At 40.7% G+C, this 20,399-nt stretch overlaps 1 protein-coding gene and 1 long non-coding RNA gene across 3 annotated transcripts; one reads left to right on the forward strand and one right to left on the reverse strand.

The window, feature by feature from the left end:
• Nucleotides 1-6,752: 6,752 nt before the first annotated feature.
• LOC123019562 lies at nucleotides 6,753-10,587 on the reverse strand. 2 transcript variants are annotated; one of them, XR_006413938.1, is made up of 3 exons: nucleotides 9,052-10,587; nucleotides 8,024-8,100; nucleotides 6,753-6,984 (listed from the first exon to the last, which is right to left on the reverse strand). It is a non-coding gene; the product is annotated as an uncharacterized LOC123019562 (long non-coding RNA). The 2 variants fall into 2 exon arrangements; XR_006413937.1 differs by lacking the exon at nucleotides 9,052-10,587 and having other exon boundaries at nucleotides 8,024-8,357.
• A 262-nt stretch (nucleotides 10,588-10,849) lies between these two features.
• On the forward strand, nucleotides 10,850-19,636 carry MTRF1L (mitochondrial translation release factor 1 like). The gene is made up of 7 exons (XM_044422538.1): nucleotides 10,850-11,154; nucleotides 14,111-14,190; nucleotides 15,333-15,516; nucleotides 16,516-16,679; nucleotides 16,910-17,027; nucleotides 17,792-17,928; nucleotides 19,421-19,636. Exons 1-7 carry the CDS (start codon nucleotides 10,863-10,865, stop codon nucleotides 19,634-19,636), a joined length of 1,191 nt encoding a protein of 396 aa, XP_044278473.1. The 5' UTR covers nucleotides 10,850-10,862.
• The last annotated feature ends 763 nt before the right edge of the window (nucleotides 19,637-20,399 follow it).

Raw genomic sequence — 20,399 nt, forward strand, 5'->3', positions numbered from 1 at the left:
GATTTAGCTTTTTGGGGGTGGGTGGGGGAAGGACTATTAGGATGAAGACAGACGTAACATTTTTAGAGCAGTGGGGCTGTTCTGGAAGCACTCCCACTGCGTTCAGTCCAAGATGTACCTTTCCTCTCCAGGGTCCAGCTCTGGAAAAACCGGTTCTGCCCCTTTGTAGCAGAAGCCGGCTGCACACGGTGCTGATTTGCTGAGCCCCCCCCCCATGATGTCAACAAAAAACCTCCCCCAGAAAGATAGCTGGAGCAGCAATTTTGCACTTTATGGAAGTTGTCCTTTTCAAATGGGTAAGGCGATGAACGAACAGAGAAGTGCATGAATGTTCATGCAACATGCTTTTTTTTATTTAATGGTGGACAGCCAACCTGAAGCAATGGAGCAGGGGAAAGAGGCAAGACTGGCAGAGGAGTCGGTGCACAGTTTGCTGGCATGCATGGCTCTCATTTCGTTCTAAAAAACTGAGAGGAAGCTGGGCTCACCCCGTATCTGAGGGATGTGCTGTAAACTCTCTTTGGATATTACATCTGTCTTCACCTTAGTAGTTTAATAACATCTGGAACTGAGTTCCTGGAGAACTACAGTTTAGCACTACTCAGGCTACTGTGAAGAAAACAAATACACAAAATGGTCTTTGTCTACATTTTACCAAGGTCCTTCATGCTTGAGTTTGGAAAGGGGAAGAGTAGATTTGCCAAATCACATTTGTTTCATACAACTACAGTTATGATTGCAATGACGTACTTGTCGTTTTATGAAGTTTCCTTGTGTACCCTCACACTGCATGTGCAAAGCAAAACTGCTTCACTTACCACTTAGTTGTTGCAATATTTAATCCAACAACATAAATTATATATATATTTAAGAACATTTTGTGCAATATGGTCCTACAGTTCACACAGAAATAGTGGAGAAAGCCAGAAAGCAATGCGCATTTTTTTAAAAAAAATGCTAACACTGGAGGAAATGAATCCTAAAGTGTAGCGACAGTAGTCCAAGTATTCTATGGAGAAAAATCCATTGCTGTGTAAGACAGACAACCTTTCTGTAGAAGAAAGAGAATGAGAGTATGGGTGATTTATTATCATTTATTTAAAATTCAAAGCAGGGGATTCCTCTGTTTGTTGACTGCCAAAACTGTGGCATTTTCATGACAGAATTTGAAATGTCAAAACAAACAAACAACAACAAAGCACAAATTACATGAATGGATCCATGTGGGGTGGCACAGTCTATGCGCTGACATTGTTTTTAATTGTTTTAAGAACAGATAATGTACATTTCGAATGTCAGATATTGTAATGGATTTATTAAAGACTGGCTACCCAGTTATCTAACACTGCTGTGTAATGTCATGTAATTCATCAAAATGAAACAAAAAGAAACAAAAAAAGTCCTTACATACACATGACCAAGGATGATTTTTAATGAAAATGTTTAATTAAAACACACACACACACACACATACATGTAGCATCAGTCCATGCTGAGGACTAGCATGTGCTAAACAGTCTATCATGTGAAAGGGAATGTTTGTATATTTTTCAGAAATTGAAATAATTTTGTTTTGGTTTTTCAAGGAAAGGGTGAAGAAGACAAAATATCTTCTGGCCTTCCTAATTTAGAAGGACTCATTGTGGGCTGTAAAAATGTTTCAGAAAGTGGAAGCACAATCCTATGCACGTTTAGGCAGAAAAAATCCTCTTTCTGTCTTGACCTTCATAGAATTGTGCCCTTAGTTGATGCTAAGCTCAAAACCTGTTGGCCCATGAATAATGTCAATAGGTATATGATCTTCTTTTTTCTTGCTTTCAATAGAAGACTTCTTTCCAAGTGCTAGAATGAAGAAGGGAACACAGTACTCCAGCCACTCTGCACTCTAGGGATGTAGTTTGCACAAGCCATCCTGGAATGAATGTGGGTTTGTGCAAGAACATTTATATTCTTGTGGAACACCCATTCATTGCAAATGTGCAATAGTGTTTCCTTGAGAAATACACCCTTGGCTGTTAGTTGAGGACTGAAGGTAGCTGCTTATTTTTGTGGTTTTTTTTAAAACTTTCCCGACTTCAAAATGTGCTTTGAACTTAAGAGTAACTAACTTCTAAAAAACCAAGACCACACATACCATCGTCACACCTTTGCAAACCAATACCAAATGTCAACATTTCTTTTGAGGGACTTCTAAAATTAGGCCACAGAACAGGTGCATGTTGAAGAGTTTCTTACAACTGAAAGCACTGGAACGTATCCTAGGAGAGATGATACAAGCTCAGTTCCTCTCTCTTATGTCAACCTGTTGATGTGAGTGGACCTGATTTAAAAACAAACAGATACGGCTGTGGTAACTGGAGTAGAATCTAGTTCTCAACTGTTACCCCTTTTCTGCAAATTACTTCTGAAGGGTGACCCCTGAGCAATCCAACAAGTGCAGTCAGCTAATCAGACTGATGTACAAAGCCCAGTACATTTAAATAGAATTTGTGCTGGAGCAGTTTTGAGTAGGCATCCCCAAAGGCTCTTTTGCAGGGGCCTAAAGGACTCTGTACCCGTGTAGCTATTTGTTGGTACAGAATCGCTTTTATAATGGAATTGCTTCACCCAGATCCTAAACACGTGACTCTGATGTGGTGGTGTAGAGAGCTCTGTATATCCTCTACTGATTAGACCATTCGTTTGTTTGGGGAAGGGTTCTTTCTTTTTGTTCTTGCTTTTTTCTTTCTCTACCTCTTCATAATTAATTTATTGAACATGTGTCAAAGGGCAGACGTTGGGGAAAATTTACTTCTTATTTTACTTATACTTGAAATATGTATGCTTTTAGGTGGGGAGGGAGGGAGAAGCGGACAATTTAGCAAACTGTTTCTTAAGCTCATTTGATTTTGTAATTTATACAGAATTCAGGAGATACAACTTAAAAGGGCTATTCTTAATTCCCTATGCAACTCTTTTAACTGTTGTAGTGTTTGACAAAATGGGGTTTAAAGAGAGAGAAAGAGAGAGAGAATTCTGCAAAGCAGGAAACATACAAAGTCTGTTTACACTGGCGTTGCTGACTATCCTATCATACTCAGCACTTTTAAATATTGTTGTTTATGAAACTGTAGTTTAAAAATGCAAGACAAATTATTTATAAAGGACATTCTTTTAATAAATACCTGTTTTGTCTGAAAAGTGTTACTGTGTTATGATATACCTTATTCATGTTGGTTAGTTATTTACCATTATGAATAAATTTTAAAGATATATTGATAGAACAATACGTTGAAAGATGTTTACAAAAGCAGATTTTTTTTCCTAAAGGAGGAGGTAGGAGGAAAAATCAGCAAAGAATTGCCTCCTCCTACTGTGAAAATTCTCATGATGACATTTGATTCATTTTATCCTACACAGAATTGAATTAACTGTGGAATTATGTCTCTACCGCACCTCGGTGTAGATCACACTTACCATGGTACTCTGCATATATAGCACTCTGTATATATTTATCTGGTGTTAATTCAGGTTTGTTATAGTGTTTGAGACACAAATATCTCTGGTGCACACCACTAGGTACTATGTAATTAGAAAATTATCGCATGCGTACAACTTTCAATATCTAGACTTCATATTTTTGATGTTACTATTTGATGGTGACCTGTTAACCAGAAGCTATCTTTATAAGATACTTTTAATACAGTAGCAGTGAGTTATCAGTTGGACAGAATATCTTTTCTGAGGTAACTTAATAAATCTAAATATAAGGTCCTGAAAATGCTACCCTGAATTTCTAGCATCCTTTTTTCTGTATTAGGGGTGGGGAGATACTGCATTTGAACCATTTCAGAAATTTCTTAGTGTGTTACTGCAATGAGACTATGTTATCCTTCCAGTCTGAATCCTTATTCTTTGGGGATTTGTAGACTGACCATATGACACTCTGTGTTTGATATGTTTTTCCTAGGAATTAATGTATATTTTAAGTCCATAAAATTTAAGTCTTGTGCCATTTTTAAGGAAGTTGTTAATGTTAGAATTCTGTGAGTACAAGAACAGTCAGATTTGTTTCCTGGCAGTTTTGCATACCTCAAACAAATCTGTTTTCTGAAATTTATATTGGAAGTGTTTTAGATCGTAACATTCTTGTTCTAATGTCATGAACTGCCCAGAGAGCTTTGGCTATTGGGCAGTACCGAAATGTGATGAATGAATGATGAATGAAAGAATGAACGAATGAACATAATCTCATTGCTCTCACTATATTTGCAAACTGGGAGCAGCCAGTGATTGAACTTCTGAAAAGATGATTGTGCATGTGATATACAATAACAAAGAAATGCCGAACTATAGTTATAACATATAGGCAGAACTAGATTAAAATGTATTTACTTCTCGTTTTTGGATTTTCATGAGACCGCTCATATACACAATAAATATAATTCTTTTGATTAAAAAATGTGACTAAATTATCTATACAATCTGGTCAGACAAATGCCCAGACATGTCTCTCATTCATCAAACTGCTCTTGCTGTTTTCTAGTCCTGCTAATCTTTTTACTGAATGTTCATAATTGCATTTTCTAAGCACTGTGGTTTATAACGTTAACTTAAGCAATGCCCTTACACATTTGGGATTGCAGGCTTGAATCCAAAGGTGCTATTTTGTTAGTTGAAGGCACATATGCTCGCTCAAGAAGGGTTTCGTCATTCTTTTTCTGATTCTGGCTTCCCACTGGGGCCCACTTCTCCTTCCCGTGCCCCAGGATGGCTTTTAAGGGGCTCAAAGGACTACAGTGGGAAGAGGCAATGCCCATTTCTGCATCCATGGATCTTGGGATGCAAGCTATGATTCTCACGCCACCCCATTTGTGTCACTCCAGGCTCCATTCATACTGCAATTCTGTGCATGTTTAGATATAAAAGAAGTCCTACAATGATCACATAGTCATGCCCATGTTGGTTGTGAGTTGCTGAGAGTTGTAGCCCTTTTTTTTAAATTGTTTGGTCTAAACATAACTAGGATTGCGCCTTCTTCTCTTACTATAAAGGAGTTGACTGGTGTGTGGTGTTCAGTCACCCACCCTGTTTCCATGTGTGTGGCAGTAGTTTTTTAAATTGCGTATCAGAATTGATACACCCAATGAGGCACTGGGGTGAATACAGACTTCTGTCTCTGTGTAGTTGTACCCCTGTATTATAAACAAAAAACAAAACTTAATAAAAGTTTATATTTTATACATTAAATAGGAGTCATTGTCAAATACATCTTTTTTTTCCTCCCTTCGCTGACTTAATCAGGGTGTCTGACCACTCCGTCAGACAGAAAAGGGGTATTTAAAAGGACAAGCGGATAACTCAGAGAATACTCTTTTTAGAATACACGGTTGTGTTTGCATCATTCAGTCACACAGAAATTCAGAGGTCAGTACTGCCAGACAAAAATAAACCTAACGCATTGGGCAAACAATTTCTAGAAGAATCACTGTCTTACACTCTGCTGCAAGAAATAACAATGTTGTGGTTAACAGATTTATCATGGCATCAGCCTCCATGGGTTGCAGTCCATTTCATCGTATCCATGAACTGTTATCCTAAGATAGCGAGTTTCCTCTACTCGAGAGAAAAATGAAAACGGTAGGGAGATAGGCAGGGGAGAAAAAAGCTAGGCAAATATTTGTAAAATAAACACTTTACACCATTCACAAAGCTGTATTAATACTGCTTCAGGTGAGATCCTTGTACATACTGGTACTGTCTTCATGGCAGCAGCTGTACAGCCTGATGTTCCTTTTGTGTTAATATGAACTGGGGATTATTTCTTACTATTAACATAGCTACATTTGGGAAAAAGATTGGAAGGGATAATCAGCGTCATCCAATACTGCCTGGAGCTGACATGCTATCATCCATTCTAAGACTTGGCTCAGGTAGGATAGCTGTGAAACATGCCAGAAAACAGAGACTGGAGTGGCCAAGCTGTGCCTCTTCAGACATTCTGGTCTACTTTTGATTGATTTACAACCCCCCGTTTTTGCCATTGGCTATGCCAGCTAGGGCTTGTGGGAGCTGAAGGCCAAAACATCAAGATCACAAGCTTCCCACCCACTGTAGATCTTGTCTTTTCCTTTTTTTCCGTCCACCAGTGGCACTTGTGGTATCAAATAGCTACTCATAATGTGACAACCTGTGCTTGTGGTACCTTATCAATGGATCAGAAATTATTAGACAAATCAATGGAGGATGAATCGGTGTATCATAGTTTGAATATAATCACTAGAGTTGGAATCCTGTACTCCCTTAATGGGAGTATGTCCCAATGAAACTCATACATGTGCACAGTAAACGTGTGCAAGATCCCATTGTAAACACAGCATCCAACTTCAGATTTTCCAAAGTATCAGACCTGAGGACAGGTAGAATAGGATGCCCTACTTGGTGAGTTTTGGATGGCTGCCATGGGAAAGTGAATGACAGATCTGATACAACTTTGGCTTGATCCAGCCCGACAAGTTATGGCTTTGTAAAAGGATTCCAAATTCATTAACAGGGCGCAGGAGGCCCCTTTAGTGAAGGTGAGTACAAAACAAAAAAACCCACCACCACCACGGTTCCTCTGTTATAAGCCTCAAAATCCCACTGCTTATAAAGATTATACCATTGAGCAAACTACCAGAAACATATCCTCCATAAACTGAGATTCTACAGTTGTGCAAAATTTCAAGCACTCTGAATTCCTATTAGGAGATAAATTTCCAAGTTAAAAATTATACATTTGTACTTTTTATTCAAAATTGCAGACTGGTGCTTTTGTGAAATTCTGTGCAGTGGTTCAAAAGTTAAACACTTTTTTCTGGCCCATGAAAGCTTGTGGTGGCAGCTGCTGAGACATTCAGGCAAGTCTAGCTTCATTCTAAGATTAGCATGCTGCTGGTACTCCATGCTTTGAGAGAAATCCCAGAATTCCTGTTGTTCTGACAGTAGGGACCAGCAGGCAGAAAACTGTCAACAAAGATAAGAGTGAGGTACATGTGAATATGGAGGGAATTGCTTTCACTGCTCAAAGGATCATTGCTGATGAGAGGGAGGAAGATTAAAAAACTATGCTGGAATCTGTGCAAGCTCACTCAGAAGTAAACTATTCAGAAAGACAAGGATGTTTCTATTCATTTGTACACATCTGTTCGGTTAATGACTTGTCTCTGTTTTGATTTTTAGCTGTTTTGTTCAGAACACTGATAAGCTTCCTTTTAACAAACCAGGGAAGTTGAGAGAATTGAACTTGGTTGGTTTAGGATCAGAGTTAAAGCTGTCATGTGTTGGCTCCAATCCGCAAAGCTGGAAAACTGGAAACTAAGGCTAGTGCCTGAAGAGATGTGCCCCATGCTCAGTAATGTTCTGTAATGCCACAAAATGTGCTCACTTCTAAGTGAGAAGCAAGCATAGATCAACTCATAGGAGGATTCCTTTAGCCACACAGCAAGAGTCAACTGCTTCATGAAGCAACACAAAACCAGGACAAGGTGGAGCACCTTTGCTGGTCTCAGCCACTCCAACTTCTCCATCTGGATTTGGGTCTCGATGACCCAGGTCAAGTCAGTTTCCAGGGCAGGCAAGTTATAAGCAAGCACAATCTGTGACACTGCACAACATCATTACTGATCTGTCAGAGTATCAGCCTTAGCTTCCAATTTCTTGGCTTTCCAAAGAAAAGAAAACACGAGAGAGCCTTAACTCTGGTCCTAAACCAGTAGGGTTTTTGCTCACTACAGTACTTCTTAGCCAGCACTATTAAATGATTATTTATGACCAGTAGAACAATTTATTGAACATATTCTTTCTATAAATTGAAAGTTGATGGTAAGGAAGAAAAAAATAGGTTTTTGATATATTTATAGAACTAGGCACCTAAAGCTTGGAAAACACAACTTTTAGAAACAAGCAGGATAGATTTGATTTAAATTACAATTTAGATCACTGCTCAGTAAGACTAGATTTATATCACAGTTTTCTACATAATTTGCACACATGTCTGCCTTACCCATAGGTGGAGGAACTTCATTAGAATATTGGGCCTCTTTGATGCCCTGCTGCCATTATAGGTTTATAGGTTTTCTCCTCCAGGGAAAGAAATAATAGGATAAATTAAAAAAAGATTCAAAGATGTGTGGCACATTCCACTCAGAAGGGTTTACTTTCATTTTTACTGCTTGCCTCTCCCTCCTCACACATAGCTTCTTATTCAGATCAGTTCTACTCCCAACAATCCTATTCATTGATTTTTTTAAAACTTACTACTTGTAAGGGTTAGGGTTGATTCCGTGTACACAGATTTGCAAAGGAACAATGGGATTAAGGTCTCTCTCCCAACTCTATGTTCATTTTATAACATTTTTGCTGTGAAGAAGAGGCATGGCATTGTGAATGGATTAACAGAAGTCATTTACCAAAAAAATTAAACACTACATGAATATACAGCTTCATGTTTTATGATTAAACAATAATCCTTATTTGATTATGAATAACCTTTGGACTATAATGTATCATAAATAGAAAAGTATCTTTAGATAACTTATTCCTCAAAAAGCATTTTTTTAAAATCCAATTTAAATAAAAATCGGATGTTTAATTTCTTTTAAATACTGATTTTTATTCACCCTGGAAACAAGCAACATATTGAATATTATACAAATACTTTATTTTATGCTTAACATCAAATATAAGCATTGTTAAGGGCAATGCCAAGCACAGCATTTTGAATTCCAAGGGGTTTTAAAAAAAAATCTTGAAAGCCTGTTCCAATGCGTTTTTTAAAAAGCTACTGCAATCCCACTGGTTTAAGTTATCTGCAAAGTGTGTATAAAACATTAAGTTGTTGATTCATAGGGAAGGAAGTGGTAAACCCTAGATTAGACTTAACTCCTTCCGGTAATGCTAATACATACTTATTGCCTAACACAAATCTTAAGTGCCCTCTTTCAGAGCATAATAAATTTTATAATACTCAAGGCTGCAAACCTGCCCTCTTTGTGACAAAAGGCACATAACAACAAAAATTAACATACTTACATGATAATTGCCTTTCTTAAATTCACTGAGACTTGCTTCCAAGTCAACATGCACAGGATAACATGATTAATGGTTTATGCTTTCAGAGTACGCTAACACTTCACTACAAAGCTTCCCATTTTAGTTTCTTACAAGCAAAGTCACCTTGGAACAGGTGTGTGATTATTCCCAAGAAGCAGCCATTTTCATTTTTATTATAAGATATTAAAATGTACTGATGATTCTCTTCTTGATAAGCAGATAGTCAGAACCATGGATACATGCGTTCATCATGACCATTTCTTAACTGAACCATATTTCTGGACCCTGTCTTACCAACTGTGGACACTGTCTGATTCACTCCTTAGGCTCTGACCTCCAACTTAACACTGTGTCTAATGACTTCCAGAGCCTATCAGTGTAAGATTATCAAGCTAGTTCAATTAAAAAGTAAGTCAGGTTGTCGGTCACCCCAGTGACTTTTGAATCAATTGCTTAGAACATGGGCAGGTGGAGGCCTTGTAGCCATTTTGGTTTGGCAACCCACCCTGTGCTGTTCTGCATAAAAACTTTTATAATCTACTTGTTCTTCAAGTTTTATGTGAAACTTGTTTTGTGTCTCATTTTAAATATTGCCCCTGAATTTTGCTTCTATTAAGTTTCTCATTGAAAGTCCTGGCTACGGCCCCCCGCTGGGCATGCTGCGAGCTGCAACACTTCGTGGGGGCACCCAGTGGGAAAGGCTGGCAGAGGGGCTGCCCGGGGCAGGTCTAGAGTTGCTGAGGCCCACAATCTTGCAGTGAGAAGCCATCAGCCCAGCATCTTGCTGCCCACGGACACTCGTTGAAATAAAGGGACGGGGCCTGATTATCTCTGTTGCACCCGATCCTGCTGGATTAGCAGGCTTTCTGGCCACCTGAGCTTCACCTCCTCCTGCCCTCCCCATCTTTTTTTCCTGAAATCAAGTGCCTTCTCTCCCGTGCCCACGCCTGTTATCTCCCTTTCCACAGACAGAGCTGTCCTGAAGAACCAGGTCCTTTAAAGAGGCTCTGGAGCATTAAATTAAATTTATCTAGAGCATTAAATTAGCACATGCGATTGTGGGTTTTGTCCTTTGGGCCTGAGCCCCGGCACCTCTCGGCACCTAACACCGCCCCGAGGGCTGCGATGGTTGACAGGCACGCCGGCCCGCGAGGATGGCGACACCGCAGCAAAGACACCGAACTCCGCCGTGGATGTAGGCGAAAGGCCTCATATTGAACCCGCCGCGTCTGCCGCTCCTTGCCCGCCCGCCAGAGCACCCCTTCCCGAAGCACGCCGCACCCCGGGGCCCCGCCAGTCCCAGCGCCCCGGAGCCGCAGCCCGCGCTCGCCGCGCCGCCTCGTTCCGCCCGAGCAGACCGCGGGGGTCGATAGGCGGCGATCGACTTCGGCTACTTTCGCGAGGGCACAGCCCTTGCTCGGGGCCAACCACTTCCACACTCCGCATGCGCAGCCCCTCGCGACCTGATCCCTTTCGAAGGTTTCCGGAAAAGCGGAAAAAGCGAACGGGAACGGGCCATGAGAGACCAAAGAGACTCACACCACGATGAAACTTCCGGTTCCTATCCGCTAACCCTCGAAGAAAACAAATAGGAAGTAGAAGCGAACGCAGGTTCCTCATTTTGCTGGGCGGTTCTGCCCCGCATATTGCCACCGTTCAGAAGCCCGAAGTGAGGATAATTAGTCATTTTCTATTTCTATGTGCACTGAGATCTGAGTCCCTACCTCTTTGTTTCCGGAAGCGTCCGGCCTCGTGACCGGAAGCGGCCGTGTTTCTGAGCAGGCACGAGCATGTGGTGGTGCCTGGCGCGGAGTCCGCTGAGGCAGCGGGGACTCGGCGTCGCCTTCTCTTCGCTCTCCGTCGCCTTCGCGCGATGTCGCAAACAGGCGCCCGCCCGACGCTCGCTCAGCAGCCAGCCCGGCTTGCACGAGGTGTTCTCGATGCCGGCGCTTCAGCGCTTCCTGGAGCAGCGGCAGCGGGAAGGGCTCCGCGGGGGCTCCTGGCCCGAGTTGGCCGCGCGGATTCGCCTCCTGCGAGACAAGGAGCAGGAGCTGCGCGACACGGAGCGCTTGGCCCGGGAAGGTGAGGCTCCTCGGCGGTGTCCGTGGCGCAGTCGCCGCCTTGCGCTCACAGGAGCAGGACGCAAGGAGCGCCCTGCTGGGTGAGACCCGAGGCTTCTCTAGTCTCGTCGCGGGCCGACCTGCGACAGGACCCGAGCGCGAGTGCAAACCTCCCGCGGTTTTTTCCGGTAGCTGCGAGTTGGAGGCCTGCTTGCTTGAATGGAGCTCCGTCGCATTCTTGGCAAGCGTAGTTCCCCGTGCCTTCATGTCGGCCGGAATCCCTGCCTGTTCAGTTTCTGGCAGGCATTGGTAGTTGAAGACTTCTTAGTTGGTCTGCTTAGCAGCACAGGCGGATGTTTATTCGGAAGTGTTCGGCTCAGTGGGCTTACACCTTGATAAGACGGCCCAGAACTGCAGCCATGGATTGGCCAGGCATTTTCCAGCGTTCTCATTTGAGTAGTAACCCGCCAGTCATTTGGGGAAAGCTAAAGGGCAAGGCGAAAGAACCCTGTTGGGAATAAAGTTGCCGTTCACCATCCTTTAGATAAGGGTAGGCAGCATGGCTCTTCCAAGCAGCCGTGCACGCTTCACAAACTTCTTGGCGCCCCACTTTTTCTTAAGATTAATGCATTTTGCAACAAGCAGCTGGGTTGCTGTGAAATAGGTCTCTGCTGGTGCTAAAAACTATATTCTCAGACACTTGTTTGGACCCACTGTTTAGTGTGCTGGAGCTCAGTCCCCACTTCTGGCTCATGCTTAGTCTCCCAAGGGATGATGCCTACAACAAGTTTTCAAATTCCCCCCAAAATTTCCTCTTCCTGCAGTAGATTCCAATGCATGCAATGGAGAGTAGAGGCTATTTCAAGCAGAGAAGATGTGCCAGCAGGTGTGGTGGGTGGTTTTTGGCGAGAGGAACAACACACTGCAAGAAACGGTGACAGATTAGCGGCAGATCAAGAGTTGGTCTTAGGAGAAAAAGGATTGTTTATCCTACATTCTCATGAAGAATTAAGGAGGCAAAAAAGGTCTGACCTTAAAAATAAAACCTTGCTATTTGGTTATCAGCATTAAAAAATATTTCTATTACAGTGTATTTGTATCTTACATTTTTTCCTCTTTTGGCTTACATAGCTCAATTTTATCCTCATGACAACTACCCTGTGAGGTTTGTTTGGTTGAAAATGAGTTACTGGTCCAAAGTCACCCAGTCAGCTACATGGAGGACTGGGGACTAGAACCCAGATTTCGTAGGTCTCCGTTCCAGCACTCTTAACTACTGCACAACACTGGTTCTTTAGGAAAGATGCAACAAAAGACCTTTCACCCCCAATTAATTTGCTTTGAAGTCAACCTTATTTATTGAAGGGGGAGTGAAGCAACTGTTCTATGAGGAAAGGGCTAGTAACCCACAACAGTAACTAAATTCTGTGTGACTTACTTCCAAGTATACAGGCTTAACGTGAGAGCCATAAAACACCACATTCTTAGAGTGTTCTTAGTAGCATGTACTTTAAGCAGAGTAGGGCATTTAAGAACTTAGGGAGACCTCTGCCAGATAGTCTGGGATTCTGTTGCCAGAGTGGTCAACCAGATCAACATGGAAGCCCACAAGCTACGCATGAGATGTTGTTTTTCCATCAACTGTGCAGAAGCATGTTGCTTCTTATCCTTGAGGGTGACATGCAACCATTATGACAGTCATCTAAAGCATATTCTCTGGGAACAGTAACCCACACACTAGTAACCTCCCATGTGGACTTTTGTAACATGCTTTAAATAGGGCTACCCTTAAAAACAATCTGGATACTTGGTACAGAATAGAGCAGCCAGGCTACTGACAGGGACTGGCAGATGGATGGCACCATATAATGCTGGTTCTGTACTATTTGCACTTGCTACGGATTGAAGTCTGGGTCCAATTTAAGGTATTGACAATGACATATAAAGCTCTAAATGGTTTGGGCCTGGTTATCTTAAGGAACACATCCTTCAGTATACACCTGCCTGGTCAAGAACTTCTACAGAGGTCCTCCTCTGAAAGCTCTCCATGAAGGAAGTGAGAAGGGCCTTCTCAGTGGTGGCACACCAACTGTGGAATATGCTTTCCAGAGAGGTTCATCTGTCACCAACTCTTTATTCCTTCCAGTGGCAGACCAAGACCTCTCTATTTAACCAGTATTTGAGATTTAATTCTATTTTAAACAAGTACTATAAATTGTTCTGATGTTTTTATTATTTTCTATGGAAATACAAACAGTATAGAAAATAAACCTAAACCTGTCCAAAGAAATGCCTTTTTGCAAGCCTTCACTCCATCAAATTGATCTATCTTCCTCTTTCTTTCCTTATGTGTGTTTTGTGTTACTCTTTTTAGTTTGCAAGCCTTTATTTTCTTTTTTATTGATGTGAACTACACTGGGAGACAATATTTGGCTGAAAAGTAGGGTCTAAAATCATTGAAATGAAAGACAGACAGAGGATATGCTTTTAGATGACTGTCATAATGGTTGTATGTTACCCTCAAGGATAAGAAACAACATGCTTCTGAAGAGTTGATGGAAAAACAACATGATCTCATGCCTAACTTACGGGCTTCCATGTTGATCTAGTTGACCACTCTGGCAACAGACTATCTGACCTGATCTGGCAGAGCTCTCCGTAAGTTCTTAAATGCCCAACACTGCTTAAAGAACATGCTACTAAGAACACTCTAAGAATGTGGTGTGTTATGACTCTCATGTTAAGCCCATATACTTGGAAGTAAGTCACACAGAATTTAGTGGCTTAGGCAGTCAATTCACATAGTTTTCACTGTTTTGCTGGGTCAAAAGGAAATGAGCAGATAGACATGTTTCAGTCTAAAAAAATGAACTGCTATAAATTTTTTGAATAAGACTTCAATAGAGAGGTTACACTATCTGCAGAGTTCTAGGTATTGTATTAAGTGTGATAGATAATACTATACTGTATTGTTTTAGATGAAAATGAAGACTTACGGATGCTTGCAGAAAAGGAAGTTGTTTCCTGTCAGGAAGAGATATCTGAGTTAAAACGACAGGTATATTTAAGTGCATTTTTTACTCCTGCTTTGAGAAGTTTGTCTTTTTAAAGGCAACCTAAACATCATTTTAGATACATGCATATAAACATTGTGGAAGCACACAGTTTAAATTTAAACCTCATTTAGATCTTAGATCTCACTGTTAGTAGCCAAAGGAATGTGAAACACTTTGCTGGCATACTTTTCCTGCCCCAGTGCACCCATGCAGGCTGCTGCTCTTTTAGTTAACAAGTGACTTTGATTTCTCCTTTGCCACATGAAATGTTGCTACCTTCAGACTATTTATTCTGCCAGTTCCAGAGAGCTGTGAGTTTTATCTGAATGGATGTAGTGTATCCTTGCTATTGCTAGTCGCATGCAACATGCCATCATGGAGAGGGGAGAGAAAGAAAGAAGGTTGATGTGGGAAATTACTCCTTCTCTTATAGCTTACCATGGGAGAGTCACTGTGTGAGAACTCCTTTAGCCAGTTTCAAGGTGACTAGAGTAATTTGTAAACGTTTTAAATGTTTTATATTTTCTTATATCTGGTCTTTCTGCAAATACTGATGTCGTCTTAATGGAAACTAAAATTTCGTATTTAGTCTTTTTAATGTACATCTGAGCTACCTAAACTATCATTGTGACTACTTCTATACTCAGGAGAAAGTCTTTGTAATTGGCTTAAAATGTGCTTTTCAAGACTGTCTGGTTAAATGTAGGACACTATCTCTAAAGCCTGCACACAATCTGAAATTTCTGTCTTAACAAGGGCTTTAGGTTAAAACATCTGTGAATAATGGAGCTGGAGCATTATCAGACAGTCTTCCACCATCAAAGTTAAAAGGTGTAGAATCTATTCATGTAGACTTGATCCCAATTAAACTGAATTGGCAGTCAGTTTAATCAAAAGAATGGACAGAACTGGTAGCTTTGAAGTTTTAATTCTATATATTCCTGCTTTGCCACTTGATGTCTGTTCTTCATCTTTTCTCCAGCCCTCAAAAGGTTACTGGATATAAAAGGTAGAATTGAATGCTGAACAGAAGGGGAAATTTCACATGTGTGCTTAGCTTTGGGAATGAATACCAGAAAAATACATGATAGAATAATGTTAACTGAAGGAATTTTACAGAAATTTTCCTTTTTGTGTGTTGCAGATAGTTTTGCTTTTGATACCTTCAGAAGAAACTGACAAAAGTGATCTTATTATGGAAGTGACTGCTGGGGTTGGAGGGCAAGAAGCAATGCTATTTACAGCAGAGATGTTTGATATGTATCAACAGTATGCGGCATATAAAAATTGGAATTTTGAAATTCTGGAATATACTCCTAGTGATGTAGGTAAGTAACCAAGACACCATTATAAAAGATACTTAGGGCAGGCAGACATACTACAATTGCTGCAAAACAACCATTGTTCAACTGATTCTTTCCACACCTAATATGGCTGTTGCGCCCAATCATGTTTAAACAGCAGTATATATACATCTAGGAAATGTGATCTGATCAGATTTCTCAGATGTATAGCTGATGTTTAAAAATGTGTTCTGCTTATTTGCATGCCTGAGTAAGACTTGCACATATTTTTTGCTTAATAAGTGAAGATATAATTGTATAAGTTCAACCAGTGTAATAATAACATATATACAAGTAAAACTGTCAACAAATGTGCTGTAGGTTTTTTCTTGTTCAGGGTACTAGCCATTCATGTCTTTTAAAAAAAATATACTTCAGTTCCCTTTCATTCTCTTGGTTTTCTGCCCCGCCCCCACAATAGCATTGGCCTATTTTCCTGGTAGGCTGGCCCCTTAGGATTTTTTCCCTAAACATTTTTCTAATTTTCTAAAACTTGGGAGTCCCTCAGGCATGTCGGTATCCACTTTTTGCTTCTCAGTTCAGTTATATAGCCTTATTTTGGCTATATAACTGAACATTAGTGTTTGCTCTTAATATATATTGGGGTGCACAACCCACTGGCTATGTGCAGCCCTGGACTACTTCTGGCAAGGCCCATGGCACTGTGGAGACTCATCAAGAACTTACCTACTTAGTACTAGCTTGGAAAACTAGGATTTCCCTCTCCAGCACAAGGGAAGCACCATAACCCTATCCCTCAGGAATGATCAGAAGTAAAGGAACTGTTTCTTTTGCTGACACTTGCAAGGGAAAGGTCTGTCGGGGCGGGGGGCGGGGGGACCTCTTGCCAACAGGCATCCACCACTGTCCTTAGATATTAAAAAGGCATCACCTGCTTAGAAGTCATTAGTCACAAAATACATCTTTCAACGACCCATTTCGGTAGGATTATACTGTGTTTTTTTTCTTTTTTAAAAATTTAAGGTGGTTTGAGACACGCATCTGCCAATATAGCGGGTCATGAAGCTTATCAGCATATGAAATTCGAAGGAGGAGTACATCGTGTACAGCGAGTACCTGATACAGAGAAAAAAGGCCGCATTCATACCAGCACAATGACTGTTGCAGTATTACCACAACCAAATGAGGTATAAATATTCTGCTTGCCTATTCAAATTCAGTTAGACTCTTTCTGTTCACACCATGTTTAGAGGATGAAAGCTGATTGTTTCAGAAGAATTAGAGGGTTAAATAAGTTGTCAGATCTCTCAAGGAAACATGTATCATGCAGTTTGCTGAAATAAAAACAATCTGTAAACAAACATAGCTATTCTTAGTAAACAAAGAATAAGCACAGAGTGTCACTCTCTCCTTGCAGATAAATCTGATAATAAAACCTAAAGAGCTGCGTATTGAAACTAAACGAGCCAGTGGAGCTGGTGGTCAGCATGTAAATAAAACTGACAGTGCTGTACGGATAGTCCATATTCCAACGGGTAAATAAGAACATTATTTCCATTTGGGTAAAATCTGTTGTTGAAAGTCTCTTCTCACCTAAAAGCTGAGGGGGCTTGGCTCAGTAGCGGGACAGATGCCTCACATGCAGAATGGCCCTCTATCTCCAGCTTAAGGGAAAGAGGGCTGGGTGGAGAGAAAAGTGGCTTATAGTATGCAGGAGCAATGAAGGCCAAGAGCACAGGGAGCTCATGCAGCATGTACCACCACTGGATTCCCCTTAAGAGCTTGAGCAGCAGGCTGAGTTTGCTTCTTGAATAATTTGCCTGTAGTTGAACATAAGCAAATAGCTGCTTTCTCAGAACTGACTTTAGATACAGCTTTTTCTAATCTCACTCCCTTTCTTTAGTTGTAACAGAGCAGACCTTATTGTAAATTTGTTCTCAGAGTTAGAAGTTTCTTGCTTCAGAACAAGATACTTCAGAATGAGAAGTGTCTCCAAACTGCTTATAAGCCCCTGAGAAGGATGTTCAATGGATCTTCTATTTCAGTGTTACTCAGATGATGTACCTGTCATTCTAGTGGTCACCAGACTTAACACTGCTACAGCTTCAGTAGTAGCCCATCCTAACATCCCAGTCTGGGGGCTTAATTATTTAAAAAATAGCAGTAATGGGGTGGGGGGGAGAGACTATTTTTTCAATGTATATGTCAAATCTCATGTTTCCTCAATTTTTCCCCTATATCCATTCTTTATTGCTTTCCATTTTATTTTTGTCTGGTAATTACTTTTTTGCTGCTATAGGTGTAGTGTCTGAATGTCAACAAGAAAGATCCCAAATCAAAAATAAGGAAAAAGCTCTTCAGATCCTTCGTGCCAGAATATATAGTATCAAACTTGAGGAGGAGTCAAGGAAGAGACAAACTGTCAGAAAGATTCAGGTAATATTTAGTTTATTCTTCATCCATAGTGTGTGTGTGTGAATTCTAGCATAGCAAGAAGGTGCTTGTTGATGTGTATTTAGGATGGAGGAGTGGTTGAGGTATAACAAAGATATTAAGACCCTGAAACTTTGAATATCTATATCTATTTAGTAGATGTATGCCTCAGTTGTATTGTATGCAAACAGCCCTACAGTATTTACAGAATGTATATCCCCTGCCCCCACCTCTGCAAATAAATTGAACAACACAACTAGTCCCACCTGAGCAGGAGTCAGCACCTGATGCTCCTTCTTACAGAGCAATTGATGTCAGTTGTTCCTGGGGAGGCAGGGACAGTCCAAGTGAACAGGTCCTAATGATCCTTTTGCTTGCATTGTGAGGGGAAGAAAATGAGGTTCTTAAAGGCACAACAGTGTGGAATAACTGGTAAATTATGAGCTAGAGCTGAAGTCCTACAGGATGTACCTGTTGCTGAGCTGTGCTATTTTGGAATCTTGAGGGAAATACTCCATTTACTTGGTATGCTAGTTTTGCAAGATTAAGGAGTGTTTCTGTGGAGCAGATTAAAACATTTGATCTCTCTTTGAATTCTGATATGTCCAGCAAAGACTATATCATCTGAAGCATCTATTCATATTTTTGTTCTGTGTGCTTATGGAATATTTCATGGAGAAAGATGTTGCCTGTAGTGCTTATCTTGTTAACTCTTACATCTATGCTTTTGTATAGTCATTGGTTGCATCCCACTTTTTACATTAGTCTAAGCTGTTGCTTATGCTGCAGTATCCCTGTCAGTCTGCAAAGAACCAGCACATCATATTGGCTTGGTTTTTATGTAAGATTAAATTTGGGTAAATTCTGGATTATCGTTTATAAGCAGACTGTTCATGCATACTACCTTCATTGCTTCCACCGAAGCAAAAGTAGCCGAATGAACCACATACCCTCCTTCCATGGTTTGTTTATTGTGGCATGTAAACTACAAATTCCAGCTTTTCTCTCCCACAATGAGTCAGAGTCATGGCTGGGGGTGAGGGGAGGCGGGGAATAGAGTCTCTACATTTTAACAAGTTGCTCCTGAGTAGCTTAGGGATATCCAGGTATATGTCCCCATCCTCATTATTTAGATTGTCTGAGTGAAGTGATGGCTCAGTTTGTCAGAAGGTGAAAATTAAAAAGAAATGCAATATATTCTGTGTCTCTTATTTATAATAGTTGACATTGAGTAGTAGACACAATGCCTTTCCTCCCACATTTTCCTTCTACATGTTCTTCTATTTTATTCAGGCAGTACAGATTTCTGTATTCAGGGTCCTTTTTTCTTATGTTACTTGTATAAAGGATTGTATACATTGATGCTGTATCAATTGCTTTCCTGAAAAACAAAATATGCTTCTCTTGTGGAAAGAAAAAAATGAAAAATACCTAAACATTCAGCATTCATGGAGCAACATGTGAATAAAGTACTGATTGGATTCTTCTTATTTAGATTGGGAGCAAAGGAAGATCTGAAAAAATCAGAACCTACAACTTTCCTCAGGATCGGGTTACTGACCACAGAATAAGCAAATCGGTGCATCACATTGCAAGGTTCATGTTGGGGGAGAAACTGCTAGATGAAATGATACAGTCCCTAAAAGAATATGCTGACTATGAGATTCTTATGGAACTTGTTTCAGAAAATGACCCAACCAGGCTGAGGTGATCTTCACCACAGGTATGCAAATACATACAAAGTAGTTTGTTGAATGTCTGCTTGCTTGGGCTCAGCTGGTTCAGAAATATCTCTCTACTTATGGAAAAGGGCTTCATCAACTAGACTGCATTTTTGAGGTAGAAGCTAAAATGCTTCTATAAGAAATGTAATTACTTCATTGTTTACACTTAGGGGAGTCTAGTTTCTAATCTTGACTGGATACTAGAATTCTACACTTCAGAGATGTGCAAAGAACTGATTATGTGCCAACTCTCAAGTACTTGTTCACAGCTAGAAAAATGGAGTTGGAATTAGGCTTCTGCCCTTAGGACACCCTTATTCTAGCAAAGAGACAGAAGTGGCTAAAATGGAGGAGGAAACTTTAATTATTTTCCTTTCCTTCCTAACACTAGATGGCCTCTGGCAAGAATAAGGTCTAGATCAGGGATCGGCAACCCATGGCTCCAGAGCTGCACGTGGCTCTTGAACTCCATCACTCAAAATGTGCACCTGCACAGCTGCTGATCTGCTTGATGCTCCATTCAGGAATTAAGCCCTAGCTATTTAAGTAAATCAGCTAGTTAAGTAAATCACTACATTCCTCTGCTAAACAAACTTCCTGCAGGCTCTCATGTTACAGGAAACTCTGCTGAAGATTCTCTGTTCCAATGCAATCTCCTTCATCTGAATGTTAAAAGCTGCGCTTGGGACCTGTCACAATTCACAGCACTTGACTGTTTTATCTGTTAATCAGTCACTAAACACACCTATA

This window comes from Varanus komodoensis, unplaced genomic scaffold (genome assembly GCF_004798865.1).
Source record: "Varanus komodoensis strain SLA01 unplaced genomic scaffold, ASM479886v1 scaffold1, whole genome shotgun sequence".
NCBI classification, from domain to species: Eukaryota; Metazoa; Chordata; class Lepidosauria; order Squamata; family Varanidae; genus Varanus; species Varanus komodoensis.

Coding starts and splice junctions, on each gene's coding strand:
- MTRF1L (XM_044422538.1), top strand. CDS start 10,863: ATGTGGTGGTGCCTGGCGCGGAGTCCGCTGAGGCAGCGGGGACTCGGC. Junction 11,155..14,110: donor GGAGCGCTTGGCCCGGGAAG/GTGAGGCTCCTC, acceptor GTATTGTTTTAG/ATGAAAATGAAGACTTACGG. Junction 17,929..19,420: donor AAACTGTCAGAAAGATTCAG/GTAATATTTAGT, acceptor CTTCTTATTTAG/ATTGGGAGCAAAGGAAGATC.